Source organism: Plectropomus leopardus, chromosome 11, assembly GCF_008729295.1.
Source record: "Plectropomus leopardus isolate mb chromosome 11, YSFRI_Pleo_2.0, whole genome shotgun sequence".
NCBI classification, from domain to species: Eukaryota; Metazoa; Chordata; class Actinopteri; order Perciformes; family Serranidae; genus Plectropomus; species Plectropomus leopardus.
Window position 1 is genome coordinate 28669166 of NC_056473.1, and position 17005 is coordinate 28686170.

Sequence of the window (17005 nt, forward strand, 5' to 3'; positions counted from 1 at the left end):
GCTGCTTTTGTATAATTTCTTTAGTTGTACTTTTCTGCATGGAAATGCAGTCGTTTCCACCACACAGATCAGTAAAGCACCTGATTTTCATTGCCAATAAAGCCTGAATAGAGGTTATAATGCTCCGTTTTGCTGCTTTCTTTTACACAGAGGTTATTGAAGTATATGCTCGTTAACGCATGGTGTTATATTTAATATTTCTTGCATCACTTAGAGTATTTGAGTTAAATTTGTTTTGCAGTTTATGGTCTGAAAGATGAGTTTCTGAATTTTTAATATCATTAACAGTTGTTATTGTTGTTATGTCAGTAATTTCTGCTTTATCACGTGTGCGGTGTAAGAGAGAGACCACACACTAAAGTCACAAACATCAGCGTGAATCTGAGCTTGCTGTTGCAAAGGTCAAATGTGAGTCATTCAGTTGCATTAAAGTCATTTTGTGCCAAAAGGTCATCCTGTCAGCTAACAGCTGTGTTTCCATCGTAACAGTCAGTGACAGCGTCCGTCAAACTGAAGGAAACGTGAGTCAGTGTGTGGTTTGTTAACAATGAAGAGAGGGGAAGCAGATCGAAGACCACACGAGTCTTTTTCTTGCCCCGATGAGTTTCTAGAGAAAAGCAGAACAACGTTTTTTTGGAACATGTCATGTTTATACAATTTGAAATGGTTTGGCCCCTCCTTCATTGTTTGACTTTGTGTGTACTCGCTCAGCAGTGGTGGGACAGTAACAAAGTACATTTACTTAAGTACTGTACTTAAGTGCAGTTTTTGAGTATCTGTACTTTATCTGAATATTGTTTTTTGGAAATGTTTTGCTTTGACTCCACTACATTTGAAAGACAAATTTTGAACTTTTGACTCCACTACATTTCTATGAAGGCTCTCGTTACTTGTCACATTTGCTTGGAAGTCAACTGATGATTTATTTATTTTTTTCTAAAATGCAAAAGTTCAGTCCACATTTAAACAAATGTAAATGCAACTGAGTTAGCTGGGAAGCTTATTTTCATCAGTAGTCCCTTGCCTGGTGTTAAAAGGACTCATAAAATAATAATAAATTATATATATATATATATATATATATATATATATGTATATATATATATAATGAAAATACAGTATGTAGAATGACAAACAACATTAAGATTACAATGAAATGAACACAATATAGTAAAACATGTTTAAGTTAAAAATATACAACACAATTTAATTTATCAGTGTATAAAATCCAAATAACAGTATGAGTATAGTTTTTTTTAAATTAGGTACATTTTTTAATTGTTTATTTCTAATAAACCATTTCTCATAACTGCACTCCAGCCGGACCAATCAGGGATCCGCTCTGTAGCTAAAATCGTCGGCAGCCAATCAGGTACTGTTATATTTGATGACGTCACATACCGGCCGCTGCTTTTAAAAACAACAATGGCGGCTCGCGCACTGCTCGCGCAGCGACAAGCTAACGTTAGCAGAGTCAACACAGCGACAGGTGAATTTAACTCAGTAATAGAGTCGATAATAACAACTAAACAAGGGCAAGAGATATACACTCGCGGAGTTTCTCGGAGGAAAATACTTTTTAAAAACCTTTTTTTGGCTGTATTTGGCAAAAGCTTGATTTACTAACTCGTCGGTTGGTGATGAAGATATTTACAGGTACAAATTCAATGTTTTTTTTAATGTTTCGCTGCTAAATGTTGTCATTGAGAAACACATACAAAGGGTAAATAAACATAATTTAATTACATATATATATATTTTTTTTAGACCGCTACTGTCTAAGTGACAACATGTAGAGGCTCGTGCTCAGGTGGGGACTGGCTGAAGGAGTTTATCTGTCAAAGTGAGGACTCCCGCCCTCTGAAAGTTTTTGGGAAGGCAGAGTCTGGAGGGGTGTACTACCGAGCAGGTTCAAACTATTATCCGCTCCGTTATTTTTCTCGTGACAGCTGCACATTTAGCAGCTCTTACTTAAAACTTGATGCAGTGGATTTAAACATTATAATTAAGAACTGTATTTAGGTTTGACACTGATTTATAATTAAGGAGAGGTATAAATCACTTTAGTGTTTGGACAAATCCAAGTAAAATTAATTTTACGCATTGAATAACATCTGTGATAAATACTGAATAATATCTGTGATAAATACAAACACTATCAGCTGTATAAAAGCAGTGTAAAAGCAGACTTTCTAATAAGCACTGCTGAATGAATGATACTGATATACTGTTTCTGACTGGTCAGCCTGTGTTGTTTCTATTGTTACTGTTATGGCATTTTAGCTGTTGTCATCATAGTTTATATTTGTTGTTTGTGTTGGTTGCTATAGTAAGATGGCACCTTGCTAAAGGTGGTATGGCTAATTTTGCACATAGCATTTTTTTTTTTTTTCTCTCTCTCTTTTTTAAAATTATACACACACACACACACACATATATATACACATATATATATATTTTAAATCAACTTTATTTATTATTTATCATTTTCTTTTTATTTCATTTTTGGAGGCAGTTTAATTAATACTTTTAGCATTTTACTATTGTCGTTGTGGTGATCTATTGCGCTATGCCTGGTGCTATATTTATTGTTGTATGTTGTACTGTACTTGTTTTGTGTCTTGTTGTATGTTGGTAGCAACAGGAGTTTTGGGGATTAATAAAATGAATCATATCCTATCAGAACCAAGCATGTAAACAGTGGTAAGGGTATGGTATGATTTGAAGGTATTATATTGCATTTAATGTGAATTAACATCATCCTGATTTAAGATATATAGTGACTTGATAAAGTCTAATATCATCTGTGGTTTTATAGAAGCATCTTTTAGAGCCACTGTGGATAAATTGACCAGAAAACAGCACCAACACATTCAGTAGTTGAGTGAGAAACACAACCATAGAAATGCAGTGAAGTAAAAGTAAAAGGTGACAGAATAAAAACTCAAGTAAAGTACAAAATGTATTATTGTTTTATTACATCACAACACTGCTAATTTGTGTGTGTGAGCAGATCAGATCTCAGAGCTGCTGAAGCCTCACAGAGTGTGTGTGGTGACGCCTGTCATCATGAACTACTCCAGTCAGCCATGTGTGAGGTCGGCCAACAGGTTTGTGGTGAGTGATGGACAAATTTTCCTCCTAACGAACTAATTAATTAAAACACAATAAGCGCTGTATATATGACTAAGTGACGGTCATGAAACTTTGAAGATGTGAAAAATTTTCTGACATTTTATCAACAAAAAAATAAATCAGTGAATAATGCTCTGTGTGTGTGTGTGTGTGTGTGTGTGTGTGTGTGTGTGTGTGCGCGCGCTGTTCTGTGTGGGGAGTTCTGGGTCTGTCAGTTCTGTATCTAACGTCTTGTCTCTCTCATGGTTCTGTTTTAGGTGCTGAGTCTATGGAGAGGCTACCTGGTTGTAAACAAGCAACCTGTCAGGGTAAACCACAGCTGTTCAAATCCACATCTAAATCAGACCAACTCCACCAGCCCGTTATCGGTTTGAATCTTCTCGCTGGTTCTGACCTTTTAAAAAGTTAAATTTATGATCTCTGTCATTTGCAGAGGAGTTGCAAAAGCATGGGGGAAAAAGACAAGGGCAACTTGGTGTTCCACAAATTGAGAAATGTTCCACAAATTGAAAGAAATTTGTAGTTTTAAAAAAATATTTAAAAAGAAATAGAGAATAATTTCCGGAAAACTACATTTTTAATCACCATAATTGCATATTGAAAATTGTGTAACAGAATTATCAGAATTTTTAGGGACTTTGTTTTAGGTCATTTCCTTGTTTATTTGTGTTTTTTTTTTGTTTTTTTTTTTACTAATTTTGGGGTAATTTTCTTGCGCTTTTTACTATTTTCTTGCTAATTTTTGTGTAATTTCTTCTTAAGTTGCTCATTGCCTTCTCATGTTTTTGAATAAAGTGAAGCCAATTTACACAGGTTTTTAAGGGTTAATGAACTACTTTCTGCCATCAAAATACATCCTCATTTACGTGATCACTGTTGATGGAAAGAGAAGCTGCTATTGAATGTTAAAATCATTATTATTTTTTTTAGTGTTTAGAGCAACCCAAACTAAATACCACGGTCATTGTGTGGAGGTGGAGGCAGAGATCTTGAAACCAGGCAAAAAAAACCCAACAAAATTAAACAATAGCTTTTGGTGAACTTTTTATGTTTTTTGGCTTTTGTTGAATTTGATTTGCTCCGCTTTTCCCACTTACTCATTGTGTGTTTGTCTTTGTGTGCAGGTGGAGAGCACGTTCAGCTATTTGGAGATTTGCTCCATCAACATTCACAGTCTCACGCAGGTACACTGTACATACGTGTGTCCACACGTATATATATATATATATATATATGTATATATATATATATATATACACACACCAATTTCTTGCTAATTTTTCAGTAATTTCTTGCTAAGTTGCATATTGCCTTATTTTTATGTTTTTAAAAGAAGCAAAACCAATTTGCTCAAGTTTTAAACGGTTAAAATAGGTCATGGTTTATATGTGTTTACTGAGAGTAAGCATCTTATGTGTATAATATTATGTGTGTGTTGCAGATTGTGTTGGAGACAGACAGGCACACTTTGTCTTTCAGTGTGTTTCATGTTGAGGATCTTGAGGCCATGGTCAGACACATGACCGCCGCTCTGAAGAGGGTCTTCCCTGATGCATCACCAGGGTGAGTCTGTGCATGTCTCGATACTCACCATTGAGCAGATATACTACTGGCTTATATTCCATACGCACAAGCTGAATTTTAGTCTTTACCTTCTCTGTTCCTCTTTTGGGTCGTAGTTTCACCCCGAGCCTCCAGAACAGCTTCAGTGCTTCACGTCATGAGGCCCGTTTCCACTGCAGAACCTGGGGAGTAGTTTTACAGGGTCTCACCCGCTTTATTTAATTTCAGTGACCCTGTAACCATGTAACAATGTGACTGTCACCCTTGGGTTAGGAGCATTATTCCAAAATAATTTGCCCTCTTTCTATCGACTTGGAAGAAGACCAATCGTCACTGCTGATTGATAGTGAATGATTACAGCTTCACTTTTACTTTCATTAAACTGTATTTACATACGTAAACATTTGTTTGAGCGTGTGTCCACCACAGGAACCGCCACTGTAGGACAGTTTATGAGAACTTTTACACAGGTAAAGCAAATCTTGCGTGCGGCCCTGAAAAACTGCTGGGTGAGACGTCAACAAAACGAGTGCCATTTTTAATGCTGCATTCATGTGATGTCTGAATAATCTGACATCTTTCTCACTGGGAAAATTCTCATGAACGGCCTCTTATGTCTGAAAAACAACTTGGCAACTCAGAGATAATTTTACAACACAAGTTGTCAACTTGACATCATAAATGTGTAAACACAGTGGGTAAAAATCAGTGTTTGGTCAATGGTAAGAAGCTTTTTTTATTAATTCACATATGGAAACAGCTAGCAAACTCTTGTTTAAACACTCTTAACATTAAAATGCAACCCATCTTCTTTGTAGCTTCCATGTTATTCACAGCCTCAGAGCACATGAACACAATGAAGTAGGAAAGATAACTTCCCAACTCGGAAACTCCGACCTTCCGACATCACATGAACACAATATAAAGCCCAGCAGAAGAAGAAGAAAAAAAAGATGATAAAGATGAAGAAGAGTTATTACGTCACGATCAAAGCTGTCGTAGAATGAATACATCCAGTGGGTCCTATCGGGGACCTATACTTCAGTGGAGGCACAAAGGCCCAGAGGCCCGACTACGCGGCCGTTCCTGTAAATGTTCACGCCTCCTAGGTTTTACCCTGAGTTCCAGTAGTGGAAACACACCAATAGATTCTCCGGCTGTGGGAACTCTAGTGGAGGAATGAGCAGCATTCATGTTCAATCATTTGGGGTTTAGATTAGGTGTTGGAGAGAGCACTTTACGCTTTACAGCACCACCGTGTCTAAACAGAGCTGAAAGCATGGCTCTCTGTCTTTTTGGTTACACTGTATGTCAGTCTCAATCAGTGTATTTTTTGTCCTTCAATCTTCAGAAAGCTGTTAAAGACGATTCCTCCAGATCTCCAGCAGAGACTCCTCACACTGACCGCTGTGATAGAAGAGCAGCTGGAAAGTCAGCCTGGCTCCTGCGGTATGAACCCTTCAGTTTACACTAGATGGTCACCTGTTTGATGAAGGTCACACTGTCAGCCTCTTAATGTTCAGCCACCATCACCTGTTATTAACACCTGGTGATTTAAAGATTAGTTTGTGCAGTGGTTCCCAACTGGTGGGTCGTGGTCCAAAAGTGGGTCCACTCTGACCATGTCAAGTTTGTGAAAAACCTGCATTATTTTGAAGCACAGGGAATTTGCAGCATTGAGTTTTTAGAGTTTTTAATTTTGAAGCGAGGGTTCCTACTGTAGAGTGAGTTTTTTTTTCGAGAATAGTAACTATTTCCTTGGTATCATGCGATCTGTTTTTACAGTTTCTGGCTATAATAAATTTTGTGATTTGGGCGATTTTGATTTTGGTTGGCCCACAGGTTTGGAAGGCATGTTTTCTTTAAAAATCACCCAAAAATTTAAAAGAAAAAAAAATGCCAAAAAGTTTTAAAGAAAAAAAAATGTTTAGTAGGAAATAGAAATCAGAAAAAATGTTAAAAGAAAAAAGTTTTGGGCGATTTTTTTCCCCTTCTTACAGATGCCCGGGCTAAGACATGCTAGAAACACCCCTGGGTTTAACTAATTGCACTTTCTTCATTCTGTTTTAAGCCTGCTTTTTATTTAACTTTTGTCAAATGAAATAAAAAATGTAGTCATTTCTCTTATGTTATGACCTTGAACTAACGGCTGAGGAGAAATCTGGATCCAGTGGCTGAACCAGTTGGGAACCATTGAGCTAGTAGAGGTATTAGTTTAGTAAACAGCAGGTGTACTCAGATTATCACTGATACTTTAGTGTCTTAGTGAAGTATTTGCAGGCTAACAGTGTCTGAATTTATGTTTCTCAGGAGGATTTTCTGACACTTATGCTGCTCTCTGTGATTTCAATGAGATGCCATTCAGAGAGGAGATTCAGTGGGTAAGTCACGACTGCACTGGAACATATACGTGTACCAGGCAGGACTTTTTTTAAGTCGGAAAATGTTAGCATCTGTGTATCCGAATCAACGATGGTTGACTGTTTTGGCAGGATGTTGACAACATCTACTGCATCAATAAGCGGAGAGAGTTCAACTTGCAGGACTTCAGCCACTTAGACAGCAGGTGAGATGCAGTACAGTGTTGTGTCATCCAGCCTTAACTAACCTTTGTAACACGGTGTTTGAATCCCTGTCCTCCCCTCTCAGGGACCTGGCTTTAGCAGTAGCAGCTCTGTCTTTCAACCAGTGGTTCACCAAGATCTACTGCAAAGAGCTCAAAATGGTAAACTCTTATTGTTTCTGTTCCTCTGTTGTTAAAGATATATATTAAACATTTTGGGCTGAACCCTCAGACGCCCAGGCCTATGACGCCAGTTGAAATGAGGAATAGCAACAGGGAGGCAGAGAGGATTGAGATATATAAAAAGACGTTCTTAAAATACACTTGAAAATATCTATATAAGAAATGATCTAACCCTTTTAATTTTAATTTTTTTTAAACTACATTTTAAAAATCTACCATGTATATGTGAGACCAATATATGTGTTAGCTTGCAGAGAATTTGGGAGCACAGTAACATCACAACTTTCTCTTTGTCCGCTCAGTCGATGGACATCCAGCAGCAGCTGACTTTCTTGCTGTCCAGATCTCCCAGTTTGGAGGAACTCTCACTGGAGGGCAGTGGACTCAAACTGTGAGTTTGTGTGTGTGTGTGTGTGTGTGTGTGTGTGTGTGTGTGTGTGTGTGTGCGTGTGTGTGCAGTGAGGCAGGTCTCAAACATCGAGAATAAATATCAGAACACTGAGTTCGTCTCTGGTGCAGCTGCCGCTTGGGGATTTCATTAAAGGAATTATATTTGGAGTAAGTGTGCGGCAACCAGGCAATAATACATGACACACAGAGAAATGTATTTACTTATGTATGTACTCCCAAGCCAGTAGATGTGTTTAAATCACCATAGAGAAATGTCTGCATTGATCTTCATGAAAACTTCTGCTACAGTTTATGGAATCCCTGCAGTGCCTGAACGCAGCAGGACACAGGTTAATAAATCTACAGCAGCTGATTTGAGACATGCTGCATGAGAGCACCAGCTGATTTAGTTATTACCTCCATGCATGTGTTTTGTGCCATGCCCCACGGCCCTAATAATAATACTAATAATGATAATAATAAATAACAAAATGAACAACAATAACAATAATTAAGAACAAATTCAGGTAAGAGAAAATATTGATGAATCCCAAACATTTTAACGCTCGGTTTTAGCACAGATTTGTGTGTACGCACTGTCTGTGAATGAGGTCCATTGTGCCACTGTGCAGTGTGATTTCCCGAAAAAGCTCTTTCCATTTGTTAAACCATTGTTGTCATGCTTTACTGTGATTGGCTCAGCTCTCTTTAGAGTGTTGAGACGCAACAGTTTCAAACATAATTATTACTTTAGGAAGACTTAATTTATAATTAAATTAATAATAGTTAATAATAGTTATTTTTTCTGATGTTTAGCTGCGTCTGAGTTGTTTTCTGTCGGTGCATATGTACGTCCTGCTCATTCTTGTAAACATTCTTGGAATTTCTTTAAATTCAGCTCAAACGTTCACTTGGACTCAAGGACGAACTGATTCGATTTTGGTGGTCACAGGTCAAAGTTCAAGGTCACTGTGACCTCATCTGTCTCATTCTTGTGAAAGCCATATATCAAGGGTATTTCTTCAGATCTGACAGTAACATTCACTTAGATTAAACAATAAGCTGATTTGAATTAAGTGTTCAAAGGTCAAGATCACCATGACCTTGCACCCATCTCATTTTCGTGAACACAATATCTGAAGAGAGCCTGGTAGGGAGTTTCTTTAAATTTGGCACAAATGTCCATTAGGACTCAACAATGAACAATTTAGAATCTGGTGGTCAAAAGTCAGAGGTCAAGGTCATGGTGACCTCATATAACATAGTTTCAGCCATAACTCAAGAACCACCTTGACACTGTGTTGATTGTTTAGATCTTTTGTGTGTGAAGCATCCATGTTTTCACAGACATGGATGTAAACTCAAAGTGCAACTTGTGGTGTGCAGAAACATACAATCGTGTGGCTTTTTCTCATTCTGGTTTCTAGTCTAGATAACAGGGAGTAGTTGAGAAGTAACCTTGTTTCTCTGCTGCAGGGACTTTGCAGTCAAAATGGCAGCTGCCCTTCGGGACCACGACTCCTCTGCCCTGCAATCCATCAACCTCTCAGGCAATCCAATCGAAGACAAAGGTGGGATTTTAATACATCACATCTGAGGGGGGAGAAGCACAGGAGGAGAACAGAGGAGTAGTTGAGCCAGGTGGTCAGTTTTACTGTTTGCCTCCTCTGTGAAGTTTTGTCAGTGAAACGTTTGTTTAGCTGGAATGAAACTTGCCATCTTCATGAGCTTCACATGCAGCTCAGGGTCACATCACATCTGTAGCTGATGGAAATGATGGCTGTATTCATATAATTTATGTATTTTTATCATAAAACTCCAAATAAAAGTATAGACCCAATTAAATGCCCAAGCTCTTCTACAAGCCTGGTGTGGTTACACATTTTGACAAATTCAAGCCTGTCTCAGTTAGAGCCTCGTTACCATGCAGTTCATTTTTGTAGAAGTTCTTGGATGTATAAAACTGGGTTGTTGGCTTCTCGCTGGAGCTAATGTTAGGCAGTTGCTTAGCTTATCCATACAAATATTAATGTTTAAACTTTTGTCAACATGGACATGCTACACGCAATGCTAAAAGACTGATATTTGCAGAGTAAACAAGAGAGATGCAAAAGAGGTTTAAATAAGTAGTTTCTATTTCCTGTCGTTGTTCAGTTCTTTCTGGTGACGCTGGTGTTGGAGAACCAGGGTCCAAATGATCCCTGATAGTTTGGGGTCAGATCCAGAACCACAGAGATACCTGCAGACAGACACACACACATGCACACACACACACACACACACACACACACACACTATTATATGCTTTACAGTACATTCAGTTAAGCAATGTAATACTTCTTTGTGCCTAAAGGTTGCACCTAAGAACGTGTTTCAGTATGTATACTGGATTGGACACAGATTGTGTGTGTGTGTGTGTGTGTGTGCGTGTGTGCGTGTGTGTGTGCTGTGTTTTTATTCCCAGGTGTCATAGCTCTCAGTCAGGAGTTGGGAAATTTAGCTGAAGGACTCAAGTACCTTTCTCTGTCACGGGTATCAATGACTGCTAGAGGTACACACACACACACACACACACACACACACACACACACACACACACACACACACACAATAGATTTTTACAACTTCCCATCGTTGGTCTGTTTGTTTTTGTAGTTTTATACACCAGGAGGATGCACAGTGTGGACATGGTTATTGTGAAGGTCATATAAAGAGAAGGTGGCTATCACCTGGACAGCAATATAACATCATAACAACTGATTTTTGGAATCTGTAGCCTGCAACCACTGATGTCTTCTCAAACTAAACACATTTTTTTCACACCATTGACTTTCCATCCGCTGATCCTCCTCCTCCAACAACATGATGACTCTTTCTGATGTGTCCGTCTCCAGGTCTGGGCTATCTGAGTCAGGTGTTATCCTCCACTCATCTGCTCTCAGCATCTCTGACCCACCTCGACCTGTCAGCTAACCCTGGGTGCCTGGTTACTGAAGAGGCCACGGTACGCTCTTTTATTTGTCACATACTCAACATGTAACATTTTGCAGTAAAATGCCTGTAGTACAAAACAGTAAACAAATAATGCAGAGAAAACAAGACAAGTTTGAAAATCAAATGATAATTTCTGTTTTTGCAGTTTCTAGCTGCAATAAATGATGTTATTGTAGTGATTTGAAACATGGGTTTGGAAAGCACGTTGTCTTTAAAATTTACCCAGAAATGTTAAAAGAAAAAAAATTGCAAATTTTTCTAACTTTTTTTTTAATCGGCAGGAAATAAAGGAGTTAAAATTGAGCACAACCTTAAACATCTACAGCAGTAAAATGACACATACACATTAATGCAGCAGGAATATTCATCCAAAAACATCAGAGAGAATAGGAGAACACTTGCAGGGATGCAAATTTATTGGTAAAATCGTGTATGAACCCTGTATATACATTGTGTGTGTGTGTGTGTGTGTGTGTGTGTGTGTGTGTGTGTGTGTGTGTGTGTGTGTGTGTGTGTGTGTGTGTATCTTGCAGTTTCTCTTCAAGTTCTTGTCCAGCACTAATTCTCTGTCTTATCTGGACCTCAGTGATACCCACTGTCCTCTGGACACGGTCAGTAACACTTTATAATGTTGTATCTTCTTCACTCCTGTAAAGCTAAACAACCCAAAGGAAATACAGTCAAACATTTGGAAAATCAGCTGGCTGTCAGAGGAGAAGGTTGATGTGATTTTATCTTTGTGCTTTCAGTACAGAGATAGATCCAGGACATGGTTAGTCTAGGGGACAGGGCCCACTGAGGCTGCATATATACACGCTTCAGATTTTTGTGCAAGGCAGCTGTTGTTAATTAAACTGTTGTTAATTATTACTTTATTCTTCTGTCCTTGTTAGTCTGCACTCAACACTCTCTAATCGTAACTTTCTCCTGCAGTTATTTGTGTCTCTGTCTGCTGGATGTTGTTACAAACTGGTGCACCTGAACCTGGCCAGAAATCCTTTCAGCCACAGGTCAGCTCCACCGCTTCACTGTGATTGATAAAATGGCATGAAAAGAAAACACAGCCTTTGACAATGTTTGAATGTGTTATTTGTGTGCGTATGTGTTACCGTGTGTGTGTGCATGCGTGTGTAGAAAGGTGCGGAAAGTGACCAGGAGCATTCAGGAGTTCTTCAGTCAGAGCTGTGAGCTGAAATATGTGGGTCTGTCTGCAACCAAACTACCTCCACAAGCTCTCAGGTATGTTGACTCCTGACAAATAATATAATATTCACTTTTTTTTTTTTTTTTTTTTTTTAAAGTTCGAGACCATGGGAACTGTAGTTTGACATTATAGTCTTAGCTCAATGTCCACTTACAAACTGGGATGTGTATGACGCCTAAGAGTGGGCCACTGGCCTAAAGTCCAACTGACAAATAATACAAGAATTTCCTCCTAATGAGGTGTAATTGCTCGCATATATAAATATAAATGTATAAACTTTTGTCAACATGCTACACATCATCAGCTCGCTTACATTCTCCACATTGCAATAGTTCACTTGATTTACTAAAACCATGAGCACCAAGTATAATTCTTTCACCATGATACCGGCACATAGACTTTATTAATGCCTAGACAGTGGACCAAAGGTGTTTTATTTAATATCAGTGAAGTTACTCGCCTAGCACATATGCCGAAAAAGTATTTTATCTTCTGAGTTTACTTCCATAGTACGCATCCCACTGAATATGTGCGGTAATGTTTCTCCCACCGGCCCTGCCCACGAGTTCCCGCTCGTCTTATAGACTTTACATTGTGATGATGTTACAGATTTTTAAATCACTTTTCTTGACTCCAGAAAAGTTTTATAAGCATAAAACCACCATGGCTCAAAAATTCAGAATAAAAAGAGTCATAATTGACCTTGTTTGAAGTTCAAAGTGTCCTGTCAGCAGTTTTACATCATGCTTTCTGGGCCGCAGGGAATTTTTTTGCTGCAATACCGCGAGTGGCTGCTGGTAAAAATTTGCTGCAAGGCTAAAATGCTTTTCTGTTGGCCTGTAAACAACAGAGTGTCAAAAAAAGTTGTGATTCCCTCCCTCTGAAGTGGTCAAAAACTCACCTATCAAAAAATTATAAACAGTAATCCAAGTAAGTATCCAAGCTGTGATTATTGTTTTAATAGGAAAAGAGCCGCTGTGGTATGTAGCCAGGTGCCGTAAAACAGCCGTCTCTCTCTCCTGTACCAGTAATTTTCATACTTGTTTAAATAAACAATTTGATAGTGGCTTATAATATATATTTAATTTTTTAAAATCTTTTTTGGAACAAGTTTGGTACTACAGGGTCTGGCAACCAACACTCGTCTCTTTGGGCTGAAGTTGGACATCAGCAGCTGTGAGGTACACTACACACTCACACACACAAATCCAACAAACACCTTGTTGTGTGATGATGAGTCACAGAAGCTACAGCAAAATTGTGTGTGTGTGTGTGTGTGTGTGTGTGTGTGTGTGTGTGTGTGTGTGTGTGTGTGTGTGTGTGTTTGTGTTTGTGTGAGACTTCACACACCATTGTCAGAGATATCCAGACTTCTGATAGCAGTAGCTTCAGAGATATGCTCCTGTATCACCTGGGCCCCTGCTGAACGTAGCTACACACACACGCACGCATGCACGTACGCACATACACACACACACACACGCACGCACGCACGCACGCGCACACACACATACACACACACACACACACACACACACACACACACACACACACACACACTGATTGCAAATGAGCGATTGGAGGCTCAGGGCATTTGTTATGTAATTTGCACCAGAATTTTATTCTGTGGAATAAAAGTGATTTTAATCTTCCATGTTGCTCCTTCTCTCCTCCTGTCGGCCTGCAGGTTTTGAGAATGACATGGTGACTCTGGTTCTGTCTGTCGGTCGATGTCACTCTCTTCGGCACCTCTCGCTGGGACGAAACTTTCCCATGAAGTCCAGGTCCTTTTACTCGCCCACTATTCATCTTCTCTTAAGATCAACTTATTACACAGACACATGTAAACCTTGACAAGCTGATCTTCCTAATAATAATCTTGGAAGCTGACTACCTTAATAAAGAAAAAGTAAAGTAAATATAAATACAAATTTTTTAAGTTTTCTTGAAATTTAGCTGAATTTACTTAATTTTGTGAAGTTGTTGCAACTTAAATATGACATGTAGATATACCTTGTTCTTTTTAAGTGTTAGCAACTTCAGTAAACCAAGTTAGTCTGGCTTAACTTGGTCATTACTAAAATGATTTTGCCAGTGATGAAGTAGGAGATCTACAAGGTCTGTTGTCTTAAAATGTTTCAGAATATTTATAGTTTGCAACCGGCAGAATACAGATATGTAGCACAGTTTTGGTTTGGTTCACAGTTTGGTTTACTGAAGTTGCTAACGCTTAAAAAGATTTATTTACTAGCAATTTTTAAGTTGATATTAAATACTGCACACAACAGACATGTTCAGTTTAAAATTGCAGATGTTTTTCCTTTTCTTTTGTCAATTTTTGAGTCATTCTGTGGCCTTGGATTGACATGTCCCCTTTCTGTCTTCCAGAGCTCTCACCGACGTACTTCATCGTATCGCTCAGCTCATTCAGGATGAAGAGTGTGTGAGTGACATTTCATTTCAATTCACTCACAGTCACAGTCATTAATATTCCCCCTAGAATACGAAAAAGGGAATTCTTGAACTTCTCAAAATCAAACTTGAGAACTTGATTTGAAAAAACGTATTACTGAATGAAGTAATTATTATAAGCTGGTTAACGATTCTGTTTTTTTTTTTTTTCAGTGTAGAGAAAACTTGAAAATAGACAAATTCTCAACTCTCACAATTGGGTAGAATACACTTAATAAAGATTTCTGCAAAACCATCAGGGATTCAACACAGCATCACACAAAGGATACTTGATTATGTACAACTTGAAGATGATCACAAATCAATTATATGTGTGTGTGTGTCTGCTTGTGTAGCCCTTGCAGTCTCTATCAGTGTGTGACTCCAAGCTGAAGACAGGGATGCACATCCTGCTGAGCGCTCTGGGTGGCCACGCTGCTCTGGCTGAAGTGGACATCAGTGGAAACAACATCGGAGACACAGGAGCCAAAATGCTGGCCAAAGCGCTGATGAGTAACACTACGCTGAGGTACACGCACACAACCACACACTAGCCAGTAACCATTTTTTCCTCTTACTTCATGTTTTTCATAATTACATAATTATACCAGCCTCATCCTTTATTACTAGAAAAAGGGTCGTGGCCTCATCTGTTTCTGGAACATATTATCGTCCGAATTGTTTTGCTTCACACCAACACAGCGTTACACTGGAACATTTTTATTGCCATAACCCAACCATTATTGATCACCTTTCTTTGGTCAATCTCCTAATAGCCACTAGATGTCATCATTTTATTATTTGAAACTTAAACTCAGCACTCGATTGGCTCCAAGAGTTTTTGGTATTTGATGTGTTCACTTTGTTGTTTTGATGTTTCATGGTGCACCTGTCAATCAAGCGCTCTCTCTTTCTGTCTTTCAAGGACTCTAGCTTGGGACAGAAACAGTGTAACTGCCAGGGGCTACCAGGATGTGGCTGATGCTTTGGAGAGGTCATACATGTGCACACACAGACACACGCACTCATATATACATATTAGCCAAGGTATACTCAGAACCAAAGTTGATTAATGTCAGTATCCGAGTTAAAAAACCAAAACTAGATCAAAGACCAGCCTGAAAAGTGCAAAAAAACAAAACGGACAAAACTGTAATATAGGCCTACTGACTGCCCCTTTCCCTCTCTCTGTCTTGCCATCCCTATGGGGATACTGCTATTATGAGATGAATTTTGATGGAGAGGTTTCTGTGTCGTGCAGGAATTTCACACTGCAGCAGGTGTCTCTCCCTTTGGCTGACATCACACAGAGTTACCGCAGCAACTCTGACAGAACAAAAGAGGCTCTGCACAAGGTCAGTCTGTATGTGTGTGTGTGCGCATGTGAGTGTGTGTGTGTGAGTGAGATAGAGTCTGTGTTTAGCAGTTACAGTAATCAGTGTGTGGGAAAATATGAACGAAAACCCACACAAATTAGTTAATTGTTGCATATGATGATAACAGTTACTCATGATTTAATCTGGAGGATCTTTAAAAAGTTGAATGTCAAACTGCAAACAGCATTACTTTGTCATCTGTCGCATCTTCTTTCTGTGTGAATAAGAAGTAATGGTGAGGAATGTGGGTTAAATTGTTATTAATTGTTAAATTATTCAGAGTACACCGTGTGTGTGTGTGCGTGCGTGTGCGGGCTTGTGTGTGTGTGTATTTGTGCAGATTCAGCAGTGCTTAGTCAGAAACAACCAGAGACAGTCTGAAAGAGTGGAACGTCAGCAAGTTTTTAAAGTTCAGCAATCTGAGAAGGTAAGAAGTGTGACAGAAATTTTACATTTCTTCTTAGAAGTTATTAGTAAAACATACTGCTGATTGAAGAAATATTTCACTGCCACAAAGATGGTCTTTTCATAAAACTGGCATGTCTCTGCAGCAGAAAGATTTTGAAATTGGTGCTACGTGATGAGAATAAACAGAGAAACAGGACTGTGGCATTCAGGTAGAAAACCTACAACTACCAGAATGCACTGCACTGCATCAGCCCAGTAAACACTCCTAAACAACATGGCAGCTGGCTTATAACAAACAATCTGAAATTTCAGCCAAACGGTACACTAAAATAGTTTTTTTGAAAACATTTTAAGTGAGAAATAGGCAACACAATCACAGAATCTTGGTTTATATTTGACCAGTGTTGCTTAGTTTTACAGTTTGATCTAAATATTTTCACCCTTCATTTTAACAATACAACAAACAATATGGAGCCCCTTTCCTGTAAACAAACTCTCATTTTACAGCCAAATAGTGCACTAAAATATGTTTCTGAAGATATTTGAGGGTATAAATATATTATACAGTAACACTGGGGGGCAAGAAATGGGGAGAGAGACCTGGACATTGATACGATTGAGGGAAGATTGCCACAGTTCATTTACAGATACCACATTGTTATGCTATAAAGCTAGCTGAGAATTGGAGAAGTATCCCTTTAATATAGTACAATAAATATAGCAGAACGGGTCTGCCTG

At 38.6% G+C, this 17005-nt stretch overlaps 1 protein-coding gene across 1 annotated transcript in view; it reads left to right on the plus strand.

Annotated features, from left to right (window-relative positions):
* Positions 1 to 17005, plus strand: part of carmil2 (capping protein regulator and myosin 1 linker 2) — a 49971-nt gene that overhangs the window by 1070 nt on the left and 31896 nt on the right. The window contains exons 2-23 of the mRNA XM_042496116.1: positions 3014 to 3117; positions 3393 to 3443; positions 4260 to 4319; positions 4577 to 4698; positions 6050 to 6147; positions 7009 to 7079; positions 7191 to 7264; positions 7348 to 7423; positions 7747 to 7835; positions 9311 to 9405; positions 10299 to 10385; positions 10729 to 10838; positions 11362 to 11439; positions 11762 to 11838; positions 11963 to 12067; positions 13144 to 13292; positions 13720 to 13816; positions 14421 to 14475; positions 14840 to 15012; positions 15409 to 15477; positions 15745 to 15838; positions 16200 to 16286. Of these exons, the coding sequence (XP_042352050.1) occupies positions 3014 to 3117; positions 3393 to 3443; positions 4260 to 4319; positions 4577 to 4698; positions 6050 to 6147; positions 7009 to 7079; positions 7191 to 7264; positions 7348 to 7423; positions 7747 to 7835; positions 9311 to 9405; positions 10299 to 10385; positions 10729 to 10838; positions 11362 to 11439; positions 11762 to 11838; positions 11963 to 12067; positions 13144 to 13292; positions 13720 to 13816; positions 14421 to 14475; positions 14840 to 15012; positions 15409 to 15477; positions 15745 to 15838; positions 16200 to 16286 (2021 nt within the window). The remainder of the gene's footprint in view (positions 1 to 3013; positions 3118 to 3392; positions 3444 to 4259; positions 4320 to 4576; positions 4699 to 6049; positions 6148 to 7008; positions 7080 to 7190; positions 7265 to 7347; positions 7424 to 7746; positions 7836 to 9310; positions 9406 to 10298; positions 10386 to 10728; positions 10839 to 11361; positions 11440 to 11761; positions 11839 to 11962; positions 12068 to 13143; positions 13293 to 13719; positions 13817 to 14420; positions 14476 to 14839; positions 15013 to 15408; positions 15478 to 15744; positions 15839 to 16199; positions 16287 to 17005) is intronic.